This window comes from Phodopus roborovskii, unplaced genomic scaffold, assembly GCF_943737965.1.
Source record: "Phodopus roborovskii unplaced genomic scaffold, PHOROB, whole genome shotgun sequence".
Classification (NCBI taxonomy): Eukaryota; Metazoa; Chordata; class Mammalia; order Rodentia; family Cricetidae; genus Phodopus; species Phodopus roborovskii.
The window spans coordinates 3,887,269-3,910,132 of record NW_026126469.1 but is presented as its reverse complement, the minus strand read 5'-3'; the positions used below and the strand labels follow the sequence as shown (position 1 = coordinate 3,910,132).

General features: G+C 44.8%; 1 protein-coding gene across 12 annotated transcripts in view; it reads right to left on the bottom strand.

Moving 5' to 3' along the window:
• Positions 1-22,544, bottom strand: part of Med15 (mediator complex subunit 15) — a 59,796-nt gene extending 37,252 nt beyond the window's left edge. For 3 of the 12 annotated variants that reach the window (XM_051191081.1, XM_051191082.1, XM_051191084.1), the window contains exons 1-2: positions 22,408-22,518; positions 1,180-1,267 (exon numbers count right to left, since the gene is read on the bottom strand). In XM_051191081.1, the coding sequence (XP_051047038.1) occupies positions 1,180-1,267; positions 22,408-22,475 (156 nt within the window). In that variant the 5' untranslated portion in view covers positions 22,476-22,518. Of the gene's footprint in view, positions 1-1,179; positions 1,268-5,965; positions 6,004-10,050; positions 10,172-18,242; positions 18,262-18,679; positions 18,747-22,008; positions 22,108-22,407 lie in introns of those variants that run through there. The other 9 variants (XM_051191074.1, XM_051191075.1, XM_051191079.1 and 6 more) reach the window with 8 other exon arrangements.
• Positions 22,545-22,864: the final 320 nt, after the last annotated feature.

Genomic DNA, 22,864 nt, shown 5'->3' with positions numbered 1-22,864 from the left:
AAAAAAATGCATGTCATACACCCACACACAGTCCATAAGCTTTCAGAAGTTGTCCTTCCATATTCATGAGAACAGAAACATACTTCACCTCTACTTCAATTTCACTTCATTTTTTAAGATTTTACTTATTTATCATGTATACTGTGTTCTGCCTGCATGCACACTTGCAGGCCAGAAGAGGGTGCTGGGAATTGAACTCAGGACCTCTGGAAGAGCAGCCAATGCTCTTAACCTCTGAGCCATCTCTCTGGCACTTGCATCACTTCTTAAAAATGGATTATTCACTTTATTTACTTATTATTCATTTCTTTGGTTGCTTACTCATTTATTTATTTGTTTGTTTGTAGATGGTCTCACTTGTAGCTCTGGCCAGTCTAACTTGATATGTTGACCAGGCTGGCCTCAAATCCACCTGCCTCTGCCTCCTAAGTGCTAAGATTAAAATCATGCATCGCCACGCCCAGCTTTAAATTGAAACTGTGTGGTGGTAGGGGTGGTGAGGGAGAAGGGCAGGATGGGTAAGTGATGTGCATGAAAGTGCAGGTGCCTGTGGAAGACAGAAGATCCCATGGAGCTGGAGTTATAGGCTGTTGTGAACCACCCTACATGGGTACTGGGAACTAAACAAGTCCTCGTCAAGAACAGCATAGTCCTTTAATTACTGAGTCATCTTTTCAGCCCCTTGTTTGACTTTTAACCTCCACTTCTGGGAACTAATACATTAGAAGAAGGTCACCTAAAGGCCAGGGTGCTGCACCAGCCTAAAAATTTTTCTTCCAATTCTACCTGGGAGGTTCCAATCTCAACTTTACCAAACATTGCCCACCTCTCTGAACTGAAGAATCAAAGAGGAATGGACCCTTGCGCATCAGGAATGTGTAAGCTCTGGGGGCATGAACACCAGCCTCTCCTTCATAGGAACAGTAGGACCCAAGGAGCCAACTACATACATATGACAGGGTCAATAATAAGATCAGGGTCAGACGCAGGGCCTATAGCCTCAGTGCCCATCTAGGAGTCTTGCCTATTCCACAGACATGGAGGTTCCAGACTGCTGTGTATCTGAGATCAGCATGCAAGCACTCCCCCTCTCCAGGATCCAAGGAGAATGGTCTCAGTTTCAGCAACACTCCCCTCTTGGAACTGCTCTGCTGGGGACTTTGGCCAGCAGGGTCTTACCCGGGTCTTGGCCTTCAGGAACACATGACTCTCCATATCCTTGCTAGATTTACTGTGGGCCACACCAGCTTTCCTCATGGCATCCTCACTGAAATACAAAAGAAGAGATATTTACATACACTAGCAGGTTTCCCCTGGTAGACAGGTGCTGTCTCCAGGAAGCCAACCTGGCTGAGTCCTGAAGAGGAATGAAGAGAGGGCATCCAGCAGGGCAATGGCCAAAGCAACCAGAGTAAGAACAGAGTCACAAGAAGGGGGAACAGGTAAGACAATGGAAATGTCCCAAAAGACTGCTCACAATCATCACTGAGATTGCTAATTAGGCTAGTGGATGTTCAACCAGCCCATTTCTAGGCCTCTGAATGACCTAAGCCCCTACCCAACTTTACATTTGAGTACAGTGGACTGCAGTTCTAGATTCCTCCTGTGTAAAATGAACAGTCCACACATGTCATAGCCCATTCCTCCTAAAGCAAGAGTCTGTATGGAACAATTCATGTTTTCCTAACAGAGCCAAAGAGACCAACTCAGAGTTCTAACTACTGAGAACAACAGGAAATAGTTCACACTAATATAAAACAATAACAAAACATCTAAAATACATTTTATACACAGATATAAAGGACTATCCTAGTAAATGTTCTACTTCACACTATGGGGGAAAGAGCTATGGACATGAATCAAACAAAGCTCTGAGAGCACATACTGCCTCCCTCTACCTGTACACACATAGAAAAAACAGGTATGGGGGGGGGGCTGGAGAGATAGCTCAGCGGTTAAGAGCACTTGCTGCTCTTTCAGAGGACCTGAGTTTGATTCTCAGCACCCACATGTGGCTCATCAACACCTCTAAGTCCTATTCCAGGAAATATAAGATTTTCTCTGGCCTCTGAAGGCACTGCATGCATATGCATACATACACACAAGCAACACACTCATACACATAAAAGAAAGTAAGAAGGGCTGGAGAGATGGCTCAGACAGGTACTGAGTTCAATTCCCAGTAACCTTATGGTGGCTCACAATCATCTATATTGGGATCTGGTGCCCTCTTCTGGCCTACAGGCACACATGCAGGCAGAACACTGTAAAATCTTTAAAAGAAAAGCACAGGAAGGGAGGGAGGGAGGGAGGGAGGGAGGAAGGAAGGAAGGCCAGGTATAAAAAGAAAAAAGGACATTAAGCTGGGGGTCAGGGGCCAGGGGCCAGGGGCCAGGGGCCTGGCTACTTGGGTCTGCTGGAAGCCTATCTTCTCTTCAACACTGGGCTTGCTGGTAAACAAATCAGTATGTTGGGGGCTCTGAGGTTTAACTCAGTGTGGGATAAAAGCCCAGTCCAGTTGGTACTCAAAAGCTTGCTGACCTCCCAAACACAAACCAACAGTCTACTTACTGGAAAGAGCAGAGGTGGGACTATCAATGGTGAAATGAACCCAACACAGCAAGCGCTGCACAAGCCTGCTGACCTGAGTTTGACTCCTAGGACCCATAATAGAAAGTAGGAGGAAAGAACTGGCACCATAAAGTTGTCCTCTCATCCCCCCAACATGTCATATAGCACATGTACACCCTCTCCACCCACAATAATTAATAAATTAAATTAAATATAAAGCATCACATTGTTAAATCCTTCATTAACAGGCACTCTGAAGTACTGGCCTCCCATATCTACTTCTGAAGCTCTGGCTCTGACAAGATGGCAGTAGCAGGTGCCTGCCTGCAAGGCATCCTGGTGAGGAGCAAATATATGAAGAGAAAGCCACAGGAGACACAATAGTAATGAAGTACTAAGAACCAGTCCACAGGAAGTGTGGGAACAGACACATGAAGGAGTAGGGCCAATGGAGACCTAGTGCAAAAGGCTAAGGCTGGAAGGCCTGCACATTGGAAATGGAAACATCACCTGGTAGGTAATAAAATCACTAAGATGAAGCCGACCTGTGTTCAGAAGATGTGTTATACCCTAAAGAACCTGTAAGACCCTCCAGCCCAAGGAGCAGGTAACTTCATTGAGTCCTGGGAGTTGTAGTTCTTGAAAAATAACAACAAAGCTTCATGGGAAGGTAAGGTGGCCTAGGGGTTTTGTCTATAAAAGCTGCAACAATGGGCTAAAGAGATGGTTCAGTGGTTAAGTGCCCTGACTGGGCTTCCAGAGAATCCATGTTCAATTCCAAGCCCCCACATGGCAGCTCACAACTGTCTGTAACTCCAGTTCCAGGGGATCAATACCTTCCCAACAATGCATATAAAATAAAAATTAAAAAAAAAATGCTGCAATAACCCAAATCTTGGGGCCACTAAGCTGGAAGTTCCTGATCAATTTCCATCTTGGTCAGTACTTATTACTTTAATAAAAGCTTGCTTTAACCTGACCCAAAAATTGTGGAGCTGGTTTTTCTCCAGAGAATCTCAGGATTAACACATGCCTCACCTGTGTGCCCAAAGCCCTACCTCTTCCTCTGTCTTCTGGTAAGTATGAAAAAGGAACTGAGAGGTAAACAGCCACTTAGTAAGAATTTAAAAGTATAGAACAATCTACCAACACCAAGGTCCCAAGGGAGGGCAGCAAGTCATAAACTTGCAGACGAGTAGCACAGACAGACATTCACGTGGTCCCAGAATGAGGGGATCAGGCACAGGAGCCTGAGATGATAGAGTTGGAAGCAGCTGTCACCTAAGGTCAAGCCAGACTCTTAAGATGGCTCTCCCAAGCTGCTACCAGTTACTTTCATCACATTGTACAGCCTATGTTCAGTAAGAACACCTGGCAGCCTCCTGCAGAGAACAGATTCAGAACATAGCAGACTGTGACAGCTTTGAAACAGTAGGACAACAAACCACCATCAGTGACCAGACAAAGAAATGTGCTTGGTGAGCAATAGGCAAAATGAACCAGTGACATTGAGTTAATGTGCCTTCTCAGTGAGAAATAACTTGGACTACTCAAAGTTAATAAAGGCAAAAAGAAAAGGCTTTCTTTAATAAAAGCACGTGACTGGGTCTGCCTAATGCACAAAAGGGAAAAAGAAACTTTACCTGCTTATACAGGCCTTGGACTTACACATTCCACATGTGCTGTCAACCCTAAATCTCCCTCAGAGAGAGCAGAATGCAAGTCTGGCCACTTGGGCAGATGGAGCAGTACACAGCAAATGACACTGGCAGACTCTTTCCTAAGTACATCAGTGCTGTTCTTTTCATAGTTGTCACCCAGGGTCAGAATCATAGCAGAAAACCTGTCAAATTAGGCCCCTCCTGAAAAAGAGCACAGAGATTTACTTAATTCGCTGAGACCCTTTGCTGTCCTTCAGCTGCCCTTTGAAGGTCTAAGGACCTATTGTAAATCAGGGCTGTCTCCTTTTGTTATGGGAATAGAACCTAATCCAGGTCAATCTTGACAAACAGCAGCCCTAACTTCATTTTCTTTCCTACAGTTTCTAACAAGCCTGGCCAAGGTCAGGTACCACTCAGCTTCCAGTAATATCAGAGACAAAGATCCTCAGCATCAGTTTTATTACTTTTAAGTTTCTTCTGCATCACCAGATGTCAAGGGACTTTGCTAAAGGGTGAGCTCTACCCTCCATCAAAGTCATGTCACATGATATATATGTTAGAGACCCAGAATTCAAGGTGCATCAACCTAGCTAGCTAGAGGCCAAAGAACCTAGCTAGAGGCCAAAGAAAATCCTATTCTGACATGCTTGAATATGGGGGGAGTAAGTGGTGATGACCACCACAGCACACCATACTACATGGACAGGGTACCAGCTCAACTGGAAGAAGCTAGATCTGCTGTGAGCTGTGCAAAACAGTATCGCGCTCTGTCATTCATGATGCCATTCACAATGTGTGCACAGCTTCTCTTCATATTTAATAAAGCCAGGTGCCCTGACCGCAAACTGTATTCTGAAATGTTTTTGCTTATTCCTAGTCAAGTAGAGTGAAAAGCAGCCAAGAATTCAGCCTTCCTCTACACTGCACTTTGTTCCAGACAAGCACCTTACCCTTGCAGGTCTTAGGTTTGGCCTGACTCAGGCTCTTACTAAGGTTCAGGTCCTCCCTTACTGTAAGACCACAGGCATTGTAAGAGGCTGTGATCAGGTCTAGTACTCCCTGGAATAAACCTAGCTGCTATCCAGCTCCTTCTGACCATCCTGAATAAGGCTTTGCCATCTTCCCACCTATCCATAGAACACTTTCCAAGCAGCCTCTTGTCTCCCTTGGGGCCTGGAGACTGATCAATCATTACAGGCCTAGATCTCCCTTCTCAAGGAGGACTGGAAGGTGCCCTAGTTTCCACAGCTGCCCTTGAAGCATGGTGTATCTGAAAGACACTGTCTAAGCAGCAATGAGTAAAACATTGAGAAACCCTGCTAGGACTGGGCATCTAGAGCACAACCCTTTAATCCAGTGGTTCTCAACCTGTGGGTCATGATCCCTTCAGGGGTCAAATGACCCTTTCACAGAGGTCACCTAAGACCATCCTGTATATCATATATATTTACATTATGAATCATAACAGTAGCAAATTTACAGTTATGAAGTAGCAATAAAATAATTTTGTGGCTGGGGTCACCACAACATGAGGAAATGTATTAAAGGGTCACAGCATTAGGAAGGTTGAGAGCCACTGCTTTAATCCCAGCACTTGGGAGGCAGTGGCAAATGGATCTCTGTGAGATCCCTGTGACTTTGAGGCCAGTCAGGTCCATATAGTTTCATGATAGCCAGAGCAACGCAAAGAGACCCTGTCAAAGAAAAAAAAATAAAAGTGTGAGAGAACCTACCTGTACAGTGAGACAGCATCCATCCTCTATAATCAAGTCCAGCACATAGTAATATTATTGTCTTCCCAGAGTAGGTACCTGTGAGGCCCTGCAGCTCCTTCAGACAAAGCTGTCCCCACCTGCATTGACTTATCTGGGGTACCCTCAACAGTGGGGTGCTCTACCACTCCAGCACAAAAGCCCTCCCATGGCTGTGCTAACAAGCACAGGCCAGTCTCTCCTACCCTTCTTCCCTGAGCCTTCCTGACCCTTTCTCATGCTCTGTTCTTAGGGCCCTGGTTATCTATTACCCAAGGACCTACTCAGCTCTGCTAGAGCTCTTTGACCCCACTCTCTTCATCTCTGCCCTCCACCCCAGTGATGGGAGATGTCATTCTGTATATGTTTCATACTGGTTAATAATAAAGCACTGTTGGCCAATAGGAAAGGAAGATAGGAGGGACTAGGAGACAAGGAGGAAATAGGAAGTAGGAAGGAGGGGTCAAGATGGAGAGTCAGGAGAGAGCAGTATGCGGCAGCCGGCTCCCGGTAAGAAGAACACGTGGACACACATAGATTAACACAAATGGGTTAATAACTAAGGCAGAGCTAGCCGATAAGAAACTAGTACCTGGCCAACAGTATAATATCAAATACAGAGTCTCTGTGTGTTATTTGGGGCTGGCGCAGCAGCGGGACAATACCAGGTGGCGGGCGGAAAAACCATACCCCTTACACCCCAGACCATGCCTGCTCCTTCCTTGGCTTGCCTTCTTTAACACTCAAGGAAAAGTACACCTCTCCTCTGGTCTTCTGCAGATATCTAGCAAAGATGTCTTTCCTCTTTGGGCGTCACCAACCAGCTCCCCCATTTTTAAGGGATATGTTTTTGTATGATCTTTTTTTTTTTGGGTGGTTTTTTGAGACAGGGTCTCTCTATGTAGTTCTAACTATCATGGATTGGCCTTGAACTCAGAAATTCTCCTTCCCTCTTCTTGAGTGCTGGTATTATCTGGCCTTGGTTTTTGTTGTTGTTCATTTTGATTTTGAGACAGGGTTCAAGTAGCCCAGGCTGGCTTTGAACTCATTATGTAGTTGAAGATGATCTTGAATTTCTGATCCTGCCTCCCTTGTCAAATGCAAGGAATTTCTGTCCACACCATCTTATCTAAGTGGACTTCTGTGTATACATTCTGTTCACCTACCTGGGACAGAAGCACACAGCTTACATGTCAGAATCCTCACCATGAATATTTAAAACCTAAACCACCGGTAAAGTAATAAAGTACTAGGAGATGACTGAGGAAGGGTTATATAGTATCTGGATGACAAAGGTTTTGGTAGGCTTGTCACCAGAAAAAATAACAAAGATGTGTGCCACCTTTTTACCACCATCTGTCAAGCAGAAAAGGAAAAGCATCCTTTCTGTTCCATGCATTCAGAGGGAGGCTATACCCACCATTCCTACCTCCCTTTTAACAATGAGAAACCACTATAGAAGGCAGGTTCTAAGAAAAAACTGTAACTGACAGAGAACCCAGAAGCAAGAAGCTCAAGGTTAATTGTGCTGAGACACAAGTAAAAAGACACTGGAAGAATTAGCAATAAATATACAGAAAAGCACCTCCCCACCTGCCCAAAGGCAAAACAACTACCAACAGCAGTATGCCTCTATGCACAGTGCATTATTTGTGTAGGCATAAAATGTAAACATTCATTACTGATTTACTCAGCCAAACACTGGGAGCACAAGCTCCCACAAGAGATAATAGGACATAGGGCTACAAAGCAAGTCTGCAATTCATTCATGTAACTCACAAGGAAGCAGCATTTGCAAGCTAATATGAGCTCAGGCACATACCAGAGGACAAGAGTCAAAGATGGGTGCTACCCCTGAGAAGAGTGCATAAGTAGAGGGCTAATAACTTTTGAAATTCATATGCATTCTAAATATTAAGGGGCTGGGGAGATGTCTCAGTGGGTAAGGCACTCGCTGCACAAACATGAGGACCCCCACACAATACACCACACATACACACAAACATACACACAAACCACAAACACATACACCCCCACACACACACCACACACACATACACCATACATACACAGCCTACACACACCACACATATACACACCATCACCCCCACACACACCACACACACATACCACACATTACCCCCCCCCACACACACATACACACACATCCCACAGGCACATACCACACTCTCCCACACACCCAAAACACACATAAGAATAATAGAGACAGTATCTCACTATGTAGCCTTGGCTAGCCTGGGATTGTATTTACTATGCTGACCAGGCTGGGCTCAAAGTCCTCTAGAGATCTGCCTTCATGCCTCTGACTCCCAAGCACTGGGATTAAAGGCATGTGCCACCATGCCCAGCCTAATACATTTATTTATTACTTTTTGTTTTTCAGAGTGTATGTCTCACCATGTAGCCCTGGCTATCCTTCGAGTCACTCCTGAGTGCTAGGGCTAAAAATGTGTACCACCAAGCCCAGCCACAAAATAAATTAAAAAAAAAAAAAACTTTTAGTCATTAAAAATTTAATTGTCTGCTGTATGGTTTGAATAAAAATGGCCCCTATAGCCAGGTGGTGGTGGCCCACACCTTTAATCCCAGCACTTGGGAGGCAGAGACCAGTAGATCTCTGAGTTTGAGGCCAGCCTGGTCTACAGAGAGAGTTCCAGTACAGCCAGGGTTGTAACAGAGAATCCTCGTCTTGGGGGGGGGGGGGTCATAAAGTTATTTGTGGGGGAAAAAAAGAATAAAATAACAAAGGCTGAATATGGTGGTTCACCCTTCTAATCTCACTTCTATGACTAATGGCTGAGGCTGGCAGATTTCCAGGAGTTTGAGGCCAGTCTACCTCACAGAGTGAGTTCCAGGTCCTTCTAGAGACTGAAATAATACTGTCATTAAACAATAATCACAAATTAGTGAGGTATAAGGGCTCAGACCTGTAATATAAGGCACTTGGGCACCTAAGGCAGGAAGATTAAAGCAAGTTTGAAATCAGCCTGGGTTATAGAATGAGACATTGTCCAAAAAGCAGGGACAGGGGCATTAGGCTAGCCTGGATATGGTGGTACACTACTCTAAAAACAACATTGAGGAAGTAGAAGTTTCAGAGTTCCAGATCTGTCAGGGCTGTAATATTCAGAATTTGTCTCAGAAGGAGTTAGTGGGTGGAGAAGGACTAGACAGATGACTCTGTCATTAAGAGCACTTCCTGCTCCTATAGGGGACCCGTGTTTATTTCCCAACACCTACAGTTCGGGGGTCTGATACCCTCTTCTGACCTCCATAAGCACTACAAGTGCACGTGGTGCATATACATACACATAGGTAAAACACTCATATACATAAAATATAAATAGTGATTTTTTTTTAAGACAAAATGCTCATAACGTATCACAAACAGAAAAATCCTGGAGCTGGAGAGATGGCTCAGAGGCTAAAACTCTATACTGCTCTTCCAGAAGACCAGAGCTTGATTCCCAGCACCGATGCCCAGCTAAAATAAATCTTAGAAGAAAAAACTTAAGGTTTAAAGCTAGTTCAAAAATTTGGAAACTTGCTTGCTCAGAGTATAAATTAAAATGCCTTTCTGTTCTTAAGAAGAACTACACAGCTGGACATTGGTGGCGCATGCCTTTAATGCCAGCACTCAGGAAGCAGAGGCAGGTGATCTCTGTGAGTTGGAGACCAGCCTGGTCTACAAGAGCTAATTCCAGGACAGGTTCCAAAGCCACAGAGAAAGCATGTCTCAAAAAACCAAAACCAAAACAAAGAAGGAAGGAAGGAACGAACGAACGAACGACACAATGAACATCAGCCACTGCTGAGGAGATGTGATTTAATTTTTCTGTGGTACATGAAATGGGGTCTGGGTTGTGCATACTGGGCAAGTATCTCCCTCTTGGCTCCATTCCCAGCTTACTCACATTCCTAACCCTTTCTGTGTCAGCTAAAAGACATGAAGCTTGTCTCCTAACAACAAACCTTACATTTTTCAGACCCCAGAATAAGAAGTTGGTAGGGGTGTTAATGTGGGCAAGGTCATCATGCCCACACACCTGAAAGGTGCCTTCTAGCTGCATCTTCAATGAGGCACTCCACCCCAGAGGAAAGGCCTCTGTCCTCCCCACACAGGCTTGGCTCTCATCTAGTCTTCTGCTTACTCACTGTCTTTAGAGTGGCAGCAACCCACATCATTGCTCAGCTTAAAAAAAAAAAAAAAAAAAAAAAAAAAAAGATTTATTATGTATACAGTGTTCTGACTGAGGGCCAGAAGGGGGCAGCAGATCTCATCACAGACAGTTGTGAGCCACCATGTGGGTGCCGGAAATTGAACTCAGGTCCTCGGCAGGAACAGCCAGTGCTCTTAATCTCTGAGCCATCTCTCCAGCCCCACTGCTCACTTTCTAACGCACAGCAACAATTCACTGCCCTGTATCTAGGTGGTCTCACCTTCAAGGAAGGAAATGGTGAGACATCAATTGTTTGGCCATCAAAGCAAATACCTGGGCTCTTAGGCATCACAGGCAGCTGAGGCACATCTGCCAAACTATAGTACATCTTCCTTTTATTAGTAGACATGCAGTTAACACATCTGCAGATTCCCTGACTTTACATTCATTCATTCATGTGCATGTAGGTGCACATCTGTGCACACACAGAGGCTAGAAAGAGTGCTGAATTCTTCAGAGCTGGAGTTACAGGTATGTTTGTAAAATACTCAGCTTGCTGCATGGGTGCTGGAATTGAAACTTCCATTCTCATAATTGAACAGGAGCACTCCTAACCATTAAGGCATCTCTCCAAGACAAATAATAGTATATTTCAGAATAACTATTTGCTCATATATAGGAATAGGTATTTTGGACTTGAAGAGCACATTTTTCTCTTCTCACTTCTCTCAGCTGCTCAGCTAAACTATCATCCTGTTCCCTCCAGGAAGGCCAGAGAGCAAAATCAATGAGGGCTAGCCTAAAGAACAGCCTGCCTTTCGCCCTTTAAACTCTAAGCTGGCTCAAATGACATGAGCTTCTGGTATTTCCAATCTTAAAATAACTAAGATGATGGGAGTGGTGGCGCATGTCATTAGTCATAGCACTCAGGCCAACCTCTGTGAGCTCATGGTCTACACAGTGAATTACTGGACAGCCAGAGCTAGATAGTGAGACCCTGACTCAAACACACAAACAAGAACCAAAAGCTGGAAAGACCCTTTGACCTCTGACCTGATGCCAGCCTGGGATCCAGAACATCTCAACTGCCAGCAAGCAATGACAGCACACTGTGCTAATATGACTTTGTGGTGGTGGGACAAGGAGCCCTATCTCTAGAGATATTAGCACTCAAGCTGAAATCACATGTGTCCTAGGTGGGAGGTAAAATAGCCTGGAAGAGAAGGTGAAAGAGCACTGGCCACACACTGCTACCTCTCAAAGGATCCGGGACATTTTTTTTCCTATTAGCTCTACTCCTGGGAATATTCAAAGATCTGTGGAAGAAGTATTTCCCTCAAAAAGCATTAAATCGTATGTTTATCTTAAACAGGTGGAGGGCTATGCATAGTCTATTCCTCTTGTGAATGAAAGCTGTGGGCATACAGTGGCCAGTTAGAACCAGCCTAGACAGAGAAAACAGCCTCAGGCTGGAAAAAAACTACAACTCAAAACTGGACTCAGTCTGTGTGTGCCTACCAACATAACACACATTCAGTCATATATATGTATGCCTACCAACATGACAGACATCCAGTCGTATGTGTGTGTGTGTGTGTGTGTGTGCGTGCGTGCGTGCGTGCGTGCATGCGCACGCACACACGCCTACCAACATGATAGACATTCAGTCACACTAGAAGCACATACAGGTCTAGGGAAATGTATCCCTATGTCAATATTGGTACAACTGGGCAGAAAGATTACAGAAACACTTTCCTGTTTTTCAATTCCCTATAATGTTATCTGGTAGAGAGTGAAGTGCTACACCCAAAATTCTGGCTATACTGACCAAAACAGGAGAGAAAGGAAGGGCTGAGGAGAGAGAGTGAAAGACAGGGCTGAGAAGAGAGGCAGGGCTGAGGCTGCTGCCACAGAGCCACTTCTTTGAGGCTAAGGGTCTGAAGTCTGTATCATGCAACAGCCCTTTCTCTGGGAAGATAAGCAGCGGGAAGCAGAGGTGAGCCTCTGAGGTACTCTATGGAGTAGTGGCTGAGAGGCCATTAAGCTTTGGCTCCTACTTCCTTCCCTTCTGTTCTCTAAACTACGTTTTTGTTTTGCTTACCAAACAGAACCACCTTAAGTGATCCCTTACTCTTTTCACAACGGTCTTTTTATTTTTCAAAAATTAAAAACAAAATTTTACCGTGTGTGTGGAGAAGAGATGGAGAGAGATAGACAGACAGACAGATGTGGGGTGTGGAGGTTAGACAGTAGCTTTGCAGAACCAAGGATCACAACTCAGGTAGTACCTGAACCATTCACCCCATTTTTAACAAAGACAGGTTCTAATTGTAGAGCAGGCTCATCCTATGCCCCTTTCAGAACACTGCTTCCAGACATGCTCTCTGCACCACTGCTGTTGGAAGCACTGGCACCCACAACCCAAATCACCTTGCACCCATCCATCCATGCAGTACCAAAGCTTTCTCTGCATGGTACAGACCTGACTTGTGCCTCCCTTCTATGCTCTACAAGTTCATGTATGCAATCACACTCACACATGTGTAAGTACATACACACACTCACCATAGCCAACCTTTCCTTCCTTCAGAGGCTTTCCCCTAAAACCATCCCTTCTGTCATATTGACACTGTACCTGAGAGGGTCTCAAATTTGAATGTGCATTCAAATTCAAAAAGGTTGTTTGCTATACAGGTAGATCCTGTGAAAACACCAGGTCCAAGAAGCATCAAGCAAGTAACACTCCCTGACACTGCTGTATTTATAAACTGGCACCACTTAAGAAAACCGCTCAGCCAGGTGGTAGTGGCCCACTCCTGTAGTCCCACCACTTGGGAGGCAGACACAGGTAGATCTCTGAGTTTGAAGTCAGCCTCGTCTACTCAGCAGATTCCAGGACAGCCACAGTTACATAGAGAAACTCTGTCTCGAAAAACTGAAAAGGAAAAAGAAAACTGCTCAGGACAATGTGGTAAATAAGGGCCATTTCCCAACACAGCCTGACTTCATTCTGACACCAACAGCCCCGAAAGTAAAGTGACCACATTCACCTTGATTAGGTTCCCAATAACCACATAGAAGCTTACAACCATAGCAGCCCCAGTTCTAGGGAACCTGGTATCCTCTTCAGGCTTCCGTAAGCACATGGCGCACGTGTATATAGGCAAAACCCTCATACACATAAAATAAATGTAAAACTAAAATTTTAAGAGCAGGACAGAAGCCCAGGCATGGTGGTAGATGCCTCAAAGCCCAACAGCACTCAGCAGACTGAAGCTGGGATATTCTAAGCTCAAAGTTAGCCTGGGCTATACAGTAAGACCCTGTTTCAAAAAGAAAAAAGAGAGGAGAGAGAGAGAGAGAGAGAGAGAGAGAGAGATCTGGGGATGCAGCTTTATTGGAGCATGCTTGCCTAGCACACTAAAGGCCTTAGGTTCAGTTCCCAGCATGCCAACTTGCCAAAGTAACAAAGTAAGTGTTTTGTTTGTCAAGACAGGGTTTCTCTGTGTAACAGCCCTGCCTGTCCTGGAACTCACTCTGTAGACCAGGCTGGCCTTGAACTCACAGAGATCTGCCTGCCTCCGCCTCCCAAGTGCTGAGATTAAAGGCATGTGCCACTACTGCCCAGCCAAAGTGAGTGTCTTGAAAAATAAAATCATAAATAAATAATTTTCAAAGAAGAGAGACATGTCTATTATGGGAGGAATCCTCAAAAGCAAAGTAATTTTAAGGGGAAAAATAGAAATTAGTTGGTACCTGAAGTGAGCCTCTCACTGGGGAACAGTGAATTCAATTCCTTTGGCTCTCTAGGATCAGGTAGATGTCTGTTTGCTGATCTATGGACTCCCCTTAATTATCACCTTTTAGTGGTAAGTGTAGCCCAAACTAGCCTTTACGTCCTGGAATTGCATGCAAGTACTAGAATTACAGGCACACATTTCTGAAAAGGTGTGGTGGGACACACTCATCAATGGGAAGATCTTGACTTATAGCCCTGGACTACTCATCAGGATCCAGTTTAAAATTAAAAAAAAAAAAAAATAGAGCCAGGCAGTGGTGGTGTATGACATTAATCCCAGCACTCGGGAGGCGGAGGCAGGTGGATCTCTGAGCTGAAGGCCAGCCTGGTCTACAGAGTTCTAGGACAGCAAGGGCTATATAGAGAAATCCTATCTTGAAAAACCAAAACAACAGCAACAAAAAACAAACAAACAAACCACAATGGGCTGGAGAAATGCTACTTGCAGAAGACCCAGGTTCAGTTTCTAGCACCCACATAATGCTTACAACTATCTGTTAATTCCAATGCCAACGGATCTGTCACACTCCCTCTGCTGGCCTTTGAGGGCACCAAGTACATACTTAATGTGCTTACCTACATGCAAGCAAGCACTCATACACATAAAAAAAAAAAAAAAAAAAAGTTTTTTTTTTTTTTTTAAAGTAAGTGTTAATGAGAACAGGGGACTAGTGAAATGACTCAGAAGTTATGAGCACTGGCTGCTCTTCCAAAAGGACCTGGGCAAATTCCCAACAGACACATGGTGGCTCACAACCATTGTAACTCCAATTCCAGGGACTCTGACTTCTTACTAGTCTCCAAAGAAATAAGGAGCACCAGGCAGTGGTGCACACCTTTGATCCCACCACTCAGGAGGCAGAGGCAGGCAGATCTCTTGAGTTCAGGGCCCAGGCCAGCCTGATCTACAGAGCAAGTTCCAGAACAGCCAGAACTATACAAAGAAACCCTGTTTGGGAAAGAAAAGGGAAAAAAAAAAAAAAAAAAAAAAAACACTTTAGGAACTGGAGAGATGGCTCAGAGGTTAAGAGAGCATATTACTCTTGTAGAGGACTAAATTTGATCCCCAGCACTTATAGCTCCAGCTCCAAGGGACTCTGGCCTCCAAGGGCACCTGTACCCAAGTGCATACGCATACACACACACACACACACACACACACACACACACACACCACAAAAATAATCTTAAAAAATAAAAAAATCTCCATTCCATGATGCAATATTGAGCATCCCATCTCACCAGAGTATGAACACTCTTGGATTATGTCTTGGGAAGAAATGGCTAAGGAAATGAACACTTGAAAATTACTAGAATAGAATATTGCTATCTGGTTCATCCTCATTTATGTATCCCAAGCTCATTTAACTGATTGACCAACATCTTCATGTGTCACTTCTGTCTTTACTCAAGCTAAGTACCCAACAGTGAACTCCAGCACCACATTTCAACAGGCCCACAAAAGTGCTCATGAAACCTGTGTCAGACATACTCAAGAATCCTGTGCATTCTAACACTCATGGCCAGATAGGAGTGGATGCTAATTCCAAAAGCATGCATGTTGTTCCTTCCCCATAGAGTTAAGACTAGTAGGAAACAAGCCTTCAAATAGTCACATACAAACTGCCTTGTCTTCACTGACTTGCAGGGACAAGGGACAGAAGGCCCACTGTCCTGGAAGAAGAGCTGCCCAGCTCAACCACAGAAAGGATGGGTCTTTCAGGCAGAACAAACAAGGCACACAGCAATCAAGGAAAGGGTTTGATTCATCTGAGGATTCACAGGCAGCCTGGTTGGATAGAATGTGGAATGAGGGTAGGGCACACAGGTGTAGGCCCTGGAGGCCCTGGAGGAAGGATGGACACTCAAGAATTGAGTCTACAGAATGGGCAGCCACTGAACACATCTTGGGTATCAGAACAGCTGAGAGGAAAAGGTAGAGTATAAAAAAATAGGACATGGGGTCTCTGAACTGTCCTGCTTAGTTTTTTATTTTAATTGCCCACTTGGAAGTTTAGAAAGTTCACTAGAATTCCTTTGAAATTTTCCCTTGGGTATCTAACTAAAACTAGCATAAGGAATGCTTTAAGGCAATGGCTGTGCCCCAGTTAGTGACTGCAGCAGGCAGATAATATTGTACCCACAGTCCCCAACCTCAGAATGTCCAACACCATCTTCAAGGAGCCACAGCCTTGGTCACCATCAGGCAACAGCTGAAAGATCTCTGATCAGAAAATTGATGTAAGTATGTTAGCTCTAGTAGGTTCATGGTAGGGCTCAGTCTGTGGCAAGAGGTCAAAGATCATCAGGAAATTAGGTGTGGTGACTGTAATCCCAACACCAGCAAGGTAGATGACCTGGAATTCAGGGCCAGCCTAGGCCATGTGAAACTCTCAACTTGACTCCCTATAGGGGAAAAAAGTATTAGGGGTTCATCCTCCAGTCTCTAAGGGCCTTTGGAGAATACCTAACATAAACTGGAGACTCAGTAGCAGCAGACTCCTTTCTAAAAGCTTCCACTGCACTTGGCTGGAATTAATTTTGAGCATCCCCTTACCCAGGTCCATGAAATGGACACAACCTTGCTCTCCCAGGTATTTATAAAAGTTATTTGCCTTTAATATCATAGTTCTGTCCAATCAGCATCCACCTGTAATATGAAGAGTAACTAACTACAACAGCAGTGAGCTCTTCTCTAGGCCTGCTTCCTCACCTTACAACAGGAACAAGTGCATACAGCTTTGAGAGCATGGTGACTGGCCCATGCCTACAATATTAGCATCTCCACACAAGTTCAAATTACCTAGTCTACCCAAGTGATATCCTATCTCAAACCAAACAAATAAAGAGGTACATGTGTTAACTCAACCCAGCTGGTATGGAATGATCAGTTCAGGGCCAACTTCTTGATACATAATGAGCTAAATGCTAGCTTGGGCTACATGAAACCCTTGTCTTTTTGTTTACTAGGTTTTTCAAGACAATAGCCCTGGCTGTCCTAGAACTAGCTCTGTAGACCAAGATGGCCTTGATCTCACAGAAATCCACCTGCCTCTGCCTCCCTAGGGCTGGTAGTGCTGGGATTAAAGACATGTATGTGCTACCATGAAAAGTGAGACTTTGGGGGTAGTGGACAAACAACAAAAATCACTGGCAAATGCCTGTCTGCCCTGGCCCCACAGCATGCTCTCCTTGGCCTTCTAACACTTTACCAGGACACTAATACAGACCTGCCTTTCCCCAGCTGCAGCTACTCCTTCCTGCATCTGTTTAGAAATGGCTGGGGGGGGGGGGCTTAATCTCAGCACTTGGAGGCAGAGGCAGGTGGATCTCTGTGAGTTTGAGGCCAGCCTGGTCTACAGAGCAAGTTCCAAGACAGTCTCCAAAGCTACACAGAGAAAGTCTACCTCAAAAAAACAAAAAAAAAAAAAAAAAAAAAAAAAAGAGAGAAATGTGCTACACTAAAGAGTATCAGAGCTAAAAAGCCTCAAAAGTAAGTTTCCCTTGACATAAAGTTTATGATCATTTTGCATATATTCTAACAGTTTTTATGTTATGTTATTCAATAACAGTGCTCAGTTTATTAAGGTTCTTACCTGCAGGGGGAGAGGGGAGTTGCATAGCAGGAAAATTAAGAGCAGAAAACAGCTGCCAGTTGTTGGTGGCGCATGCCTTTAGCCCCAGCACTTGGGAGGCAGAAGCAGGCAGATCTCGGAGTTTGAAGCCAGCATGGTCTACAGAGCTAGTTCCAGGACAGGCTCCAAAGGTTTTGAGAAACCCTAAGGACCCGAGTTTGAGATCTAGCACCTATATACAAAACTGGATGTACAAACATGTAATTCCAGAGCTGGAGAGGTAGAAAGAGGAGGATCCCTGGGGCTTACTGCTAACCTGTGTAGCTAAATCAGTGAGTTCCGGACTCTGGAGAGGTACTATTTCAAAACATGTGAGAGAGAGAAGTTGCAAACAATATCAATTTGTGGCTTACACATACACATAAAAACCCTGAGAAGTAGCTGATGATGCCCTGGCATTCACTAACTGCTCATGCATTTGCTGTGGACCTACTTGATGTTAGGCATAAACATGGCAGGACAGATGGCACAGTTGCTTTCCAAGAGCCTGAAGACCAGGGACATGTAAACATAAATCAAAAATCCCTCAAGGAAGCCCTACAAAGCCCTACTCAGGAGGATGTAAGAAGGGTCTCTCTTGGAGTTCTGCAGGGAGTATGGGTGCTTGATTAAGAGTCAATGCAAACCAATCAATTGTTTCCTACCTACTTTCCTCCTTTGGGTTTCTTCAGATGTCACTGCATCAAACTACCTAGGCTTAGAGATACCATCTTCATCAAGCCAAGTCATAGTATCTCCTATCACTTCAAGGTCACTGAAAGAGTTTTGTGCTCAGTGAGTCCCAGACCCTACAAAGCTTGCACAGAAGTCTCTCCAGTGTCCCTCCAAGCATCCTTATGAGACAAACTAGACTAGTATTTTACAGATAAGGGACCTGATTAGAAAGGTCAAGCAGTGTCAAGGTCACAAAGGCAATGAGTGGAGAGGAGTAAGATTCCAGCTTCACAACACCTAATACAATGGTCACTATAACATGAGAGATTGACCAGGTGGTCCCCAGGAAAACACTGCCTCCTGTACTCTTCATCTTGCAGAAGGCTGGAGTGCCCTGAGAAACTAAAAAGGGCTGAATTAAACTTACCAGAGGGTGACCCACTTTAGATGAGGGGACAGGGACAGATCCTAAGTATCTGACACCAAAGCAGACACTGAAAGGAAGAAGAGCAAGCAGCTCATGACAATAGAGATAATCTGCAGTCACAATCTTCTGAACACCCTAAATAAATACTTAGTAACAGCTATTTAAAAAGAGACAGTAGCTAGAGGTGCAGATCAATATCAGAGTATATGCTGAGCACACCCAAGACCCTGGGCTCAATCTCCAGCAAGTAAAATTAAAGACATAAAGGAAGAACTTTGAATGCTAAAATGGAAAGATCAACCAGAGTACAGGACAGTGAACTGCCTGATGATGGCATTGTGCTACACATTACTCTTATTTGTGCATTAAAGGCCAGAAAGATAGACACAGTGGAAGGCTAAGAAGACTAGACTGCCAGTTAGAACTGTCAAACTTGCTCAGTGAGAAGTGTTTCCTCTCCACAAAAGTTTCCAGAAACTTCCAGGTAGTTCCATGCTCCCCAACAACTGACAACAGAACCCAGGGAACTCTTGGCCTCCTTCTGAGCTACTCCCTACAACCTTTGATATGCTCACCCAAATGTGGTTGGCAAATGTTGCCCCCAGGCTTTCATTATTCCTTATCTATTATAAATCACTAGAGTTTGAAGTATTTCCTAAAATGGCCAAATTTAAACAACAGTATAAACACTGGAAGAAGTAAGAACAAAAGATGTGTAGGTTTGGCAGGCAGTGGTGGCACATGACTTTAATCCCCTCCTCTGGGAGGCAAAGGCAGGTAGATTTCTTTGAGTTCAAGGCCAACCTGGTGTACAAAGCCAGTTCCAGGACAGCTAAGGCTGTTACACAGAGACACCCTTTCTCCAAAAAAAAAAAAAAAAAAAAAAAAAAAAAAGTGTAGATTAGCCCAATATAAATCCTCTTAAACTCTCTGAACACAAAAATTGGAGTCACCAGGAAGGTAAACCCTGGAGAGAAAACAAGCAAGCCGAAAAAGTGAGAACACCCAATAAGCTTGCTTAGTTGTTTGTCAACCTGACACAGGCTACCGTCATCTGAGAAGAGTGAACCTAAACTTAAAAAAATGCCCCCATCAGACTGGCCTGCGAGCCTGTGGGGAATTTTGTTGATTAATGATTGATGTGGGAGGGCCCAGCCGGCTGTGGGCCGTGTCACCCCTGGCAGGAGCTCCTGAGCTATAAAGAAAGCAGGCAAACAGCCATGGAGAAGCCAGTAGTCAGCACTCCTCAAATCTTTGCTACTCTGCACATACATATGCTTTGTTGTTTTGAGACAGGATCTCTCTACAGTCCTGGCTGTCCAGGAACTCTATAGAACAGACTGGCCTCAAACTCAGAGATCTGCCTGTCTCTGCCTCCCAAATGTTGAGATTAAAAGGTGCTTGCCACCACAGCTCTCCAACTTTTATTTACTTTTTATGTGTACAAAAGTTTTGCCTGCATGTATGGAGATATGCCAGTTTATGCCTGGTGCCTGCTCAAGTCAGAAGAGGGCTTTGGATTCCTTGCACTGGAGTTATGGATGGCCGTGAGACACAATGAAGGTGCCTGAAATTAACCCTGGGGACTTTGCAAGAGTAACAAATGGTCTTAACTACTGAGTCATCTCTCTAGCCCCTCCTGCCCTGGTTGAGTTCCTGTCTTGGCTTTCCTTGATGGTGGGGAAAACATATAACACGAAATAAATTCTTTCCTTCCCAAGTTGCTCTTGGTCATGGTGTTTTTCACAGCAATAGAAAGCAAACTAAGACACCTGCTTGCTCTTAAAAGTCATCCTTTGATATGTTCACCTGAATGTGGTAGGCAAATGCTACCCACTTCCACAAAGATGCATAGGACTTACTCCCTTGAATCTGTGACTATCCTTCACCATACCTCAAAAGGGACTTACAGATGTGGTTAAGGAGACAGACAGTAAGATCATGTTCCATTATTCTAAACTGACCTGTGAAATTCAGAGAATGTTCTACAAGCTGGATTTGGATAAAAATCAGCCAATGTTAGAATAGGCCACAAAGAAAGCATAAAGTAAAAACTCCAGAAACAAATGACCCTGGCAAGTGGCCAGGAAGGAAAGAGGATAGCTTAGTCTTACAAGTGTAAGCAGCAGAATTTGGCCAGCAACTTAAATGGGGTTGGAAGCAGGTTATGGCCCCAAAGGTTCCATCAAGAAGTGTCCATCAGTTGCGCTGTGGTGGTGCACACCTATAATCCCAGCAACTTGGAGGCAGAGGCAGGTGAATCTCTGTGGGTTCCAGGTCAGCCTGACCTACAAAGTGAGTTCCAGGACAGCCATAACTGTCCAAAGAGCCAAAACAAAATAAAAACAAAAACACTTGTTTGCAAAACCGTCCAACAGTTATTGCGTGGTGGTACCAAGCCACTGATACAGTGCCAACTCTTCGGCTGTACTGATGTTTCCTGGATTTAGCCTAGCTTCCTTCCATATTGCTTTACCCCACCCCCTCCATCCAGTAAGTCACCAATACGTCCACATATTCCCCTTTCTCTGGATCTGTCTTCCTCTTTCAATTTCCATCATCTAATGTGGGCCTTTATGTTTGCCAGCTATGTCTTTTACAAACAATTCATATGATGGACAGTGATCTAGCAGAGGGAATGTGAGTGAAAAAAGAACCCCACCAACCCCTCCAGAGCAAAAACACTCCCAAAATGCCTACCTGTTCTCTCTTGGATCCTTTAATTCATCTTCAGGAACCCAGGGACCTTCCCAACACTCACGAAGGTCCACCTCAAGGCAGACCACATGTAAAACACGGGTACAAGATGCTTGCCTAGTTCCTTGACTAGTTTCTTCCAAGACCCAGAAGTCTCCACCTACAACAGTCCTTCATGATAATTTCCCAGTCATGTGCTGGGAATAGTGGCCTGTCACCCTCCTACTTTTCTTTCTAGAGCTCAATCTGTCACCAGGCTGCTCCAGTCCTACTCAATCTAACACTTTAGCACCCACAACATGATCGAGCATTGACACAACTGTACTGTCTGTTCCTTTACCAACAGTACCAACCCTCAGGGAAAAGGCTATGCCAAAAGCAATTTTCTAAACACATCCGCAAGCTCAGTAAAAGGGCTAAGTGAAACAAGCACTCAGCAGTTCTCCATGAGCAGAGGGCACCCCAGCCCCTTCATTCCCTGATCCTCCACAGCAGCTTCCTGCCACGCACAGTTGGGCCAAGTTCACACACCTTGTGGAAGAGAACACTATTCTCTGTCCCCATTGCCCATGGCCCAAACACTTGCTAATCTTCCAATTTTACCTTCCTTCCACCCTCAGAGTCCAACTCACTGATGTAGTTTTGTTTTGTTTCTCTTTTTCTTAAACAAGCCGCGTGGCAACCGGGTAAATCTTTGACTGCCTCTTTCTCTTTATGTATTCAGTGCGAATCTAAGCAGAGAAAAATTTGCATTCAAGCACACAAATGACGAGGCAGCTCAGGACGATGACTCACACTACCCAGGGCTGCTGGATTTGCAGAGTTCGACCCCAGGAAAACTAGCCAGCACTCCCTATCGGCCCAGACAAGCCAGGGAGACTGCAGAAGGACACCCCCCCCCCCCCCGCACGTCCCCGGCGCCCAGCGGACGCCGCAGGTTCCCGGCAGGGTCAACGGTGGGTTCAGCCCGGCCTCACCCTCCCGGCGGGGAAAGTCCGACCACCCGGTCCTCGCCCCCCAGTCACACTCACATTTGGCTGACCAGCTTCTGCCGAAAGGCGGCGCTACGCCAGTCGGTCTCCTGCCCCGAAACGTCCATGCCCGTAGCTAGCGTCCCTCGCCGCCACCGCCGCCGCCGCCTCTAACACAGAGCCAGGCCCGAACGCGGAAGCGGAGAGATCCCCCTGCCGGGCCACGCCGGAAGTACAGGGAGATTGTGGGAAATGTAGTTCCCCATGTTCTTATACGCATGCGCGCTGGGCTTGCATGCACTAACTATGAAATCTTACATTTTGTTGTCAGTGTTGAGGTCGGCTAATTTTGCTGTTAAAATGATTGCTAGTGGATAATACACTTTTTTTTCTAAATACTGTTATAATATTGGAATTTTAATATCTAATTTAACATATGTACATTCTACATATCAAGATAAAACTAGTACTGTCACTGAAAAGCAATGTTAGATTTAGAATCTCTGCTCATTGAATC